Source organism: Halyomorpha halys, unplaced genomic scaffold (assembly GCF_000696795.3).
Source record: "Halyomorpha halys isolate HHAL.00 unplaced genomic scaffold, Hhal_1.1 Scaffold1339.1, whole genome shotgun sequence".
NCBI lineage: Eukaryota > Metazoa > Arthropoda > Insecta > Hemiptera > Pentatomidae > Halyomorpha > Halyomorpha halys.
The window spans coordinates 73,816-75,283 of NW_027112138.1; the positions used below are offsets into that span (position 1 = coordinate 73,816).

At 30.7% G+C, this 1,468-nt stretch overlaps 1 protein-coding gene across 1 annotated transcript in view; it reads right to left on the reverse strand.

Moving 5' to 3' along the window:
• The window catches only part of LOC106689347 (uncharacterized), a gene marked incomplete at both ends in the record, with an annotated part of 62,640 nt that extends 61,649 nt beyond the window's left edge, over positions 1-991 (reverse strand). Inside the window, 1 exon segment of the mRNA XM_067050172.1 lies at positions 761-991. Coding sequence (XP_066906273.1) covers positions 761-991 — 231 coding nt within the window.
• Positions 992-1,468: the final 477 nt, after the last annotated feature.

Genomic DNA, 1,468 nt, shown 5'->3' on the forward strand with positions numbered 1-1,468 from the left:
TTACACAGCATACTAATCAATCCGTGATCGGACATATACAAATTACATATATTTACATGATACAATAAAAATGAGAGAAAACAGTTTTTTTCTAATTATACAGCGGTCAACAGTGATTGACCGTATGTGATGGATTTTAGAAAGATGGTCCGAGTGGGTGGTCAAGTGAGGTACAAAATAGGTAGGAAACTATTTATTCTGGGTTCCTATCATTAGTACATAGTTTATTACAATTTACTATTCATAAATTTTAATAAACTATTTATTTTAGTTGAGTATTATTAGTAATAAATAGTTTATTACTATTTACTATTTATAAATTTTAATAAACTATTTATTTCTAGGTTAATAAAATATAGTTTTATGCTATTTTTGTACCTTTTTTTATCACGCAATTGAACCATCTTCCTAAAACACAATCTTACTATGTAGTTAAGTTTTAAAACATACTTCGTTTTTAAATCTCCAATATTCTAATTTTTTCATGTTTTTTTAATTAATGGGAAATGAGAGGACGTTGAGACTTCCATCCCTCCCTCTCCATAGCTAGGAAGGTCTTTATTTTCCTCATTTTGTTGTGTATTTGATAAATTAGTTAAATAAGTGCAAACAAAGTTCATGACTGTACAACTAAGATTCACTGTATTTTTTTCCATTTAGTTAAACCAATTAAATATAATAATATCTAAGCACGATACTCAAATAATAAACGCTGAAATATGAAATTTTTTATATAATTATATATAAATAGCAAACTCACCACTAAAGTCACGGGAAAGCCCATACTTCCAAGAAGGCTAGCACATTCCATAGCTGTCTTTGTTCCTCCGTAAATTAAAGTTTTACCTGGGGAATTTGGCAGGGAAAATAATTGATCTGGCGTATAAAAGTATTGATTACCTGGTACATATGGTACCCTATGTTCCATAGGGTTTGCCATAATAAAGAAAGAGGACCGCAAGTTATAATTTTCACCATATGGGTTCGTTACCTGAAACACGCATATAAATAAAATAAATTACTCATTTATTACAAAACATTTTATAATTACAGTCATTTAGGGAGAGTGAGCTTGAGGTAATTACCACAAAATCCACTGCCCGGATGACATACATGAAGGGCTTAAATCGTCTATTTGGCCTTCATGTGTCAAACTTATGTCCGCCCAAAGTGAGGTGGATATGAAAGCCGAATTGGTAGGGTTTATGTTTGTCCAGAATTTGAAGAGATTAATTGATTAATATGATATTAATACCTTCTGCAATACATTTTTTTATGGTTTGAATCGAGTTGAAATTTAATTTTGAATTTTCGTTGGTAACAAAAAAGTTGACTGTCTTGGCCATATTTGGTACTCATGGTCTTGATATAGCATGTTAATACTGGTTTGGGTGTGCACGCGAAATTCCTCCTAAACTTTCTTCTTAGTCGATTTACTTACTTTATTTTGAAAGTAGATAGATTACTC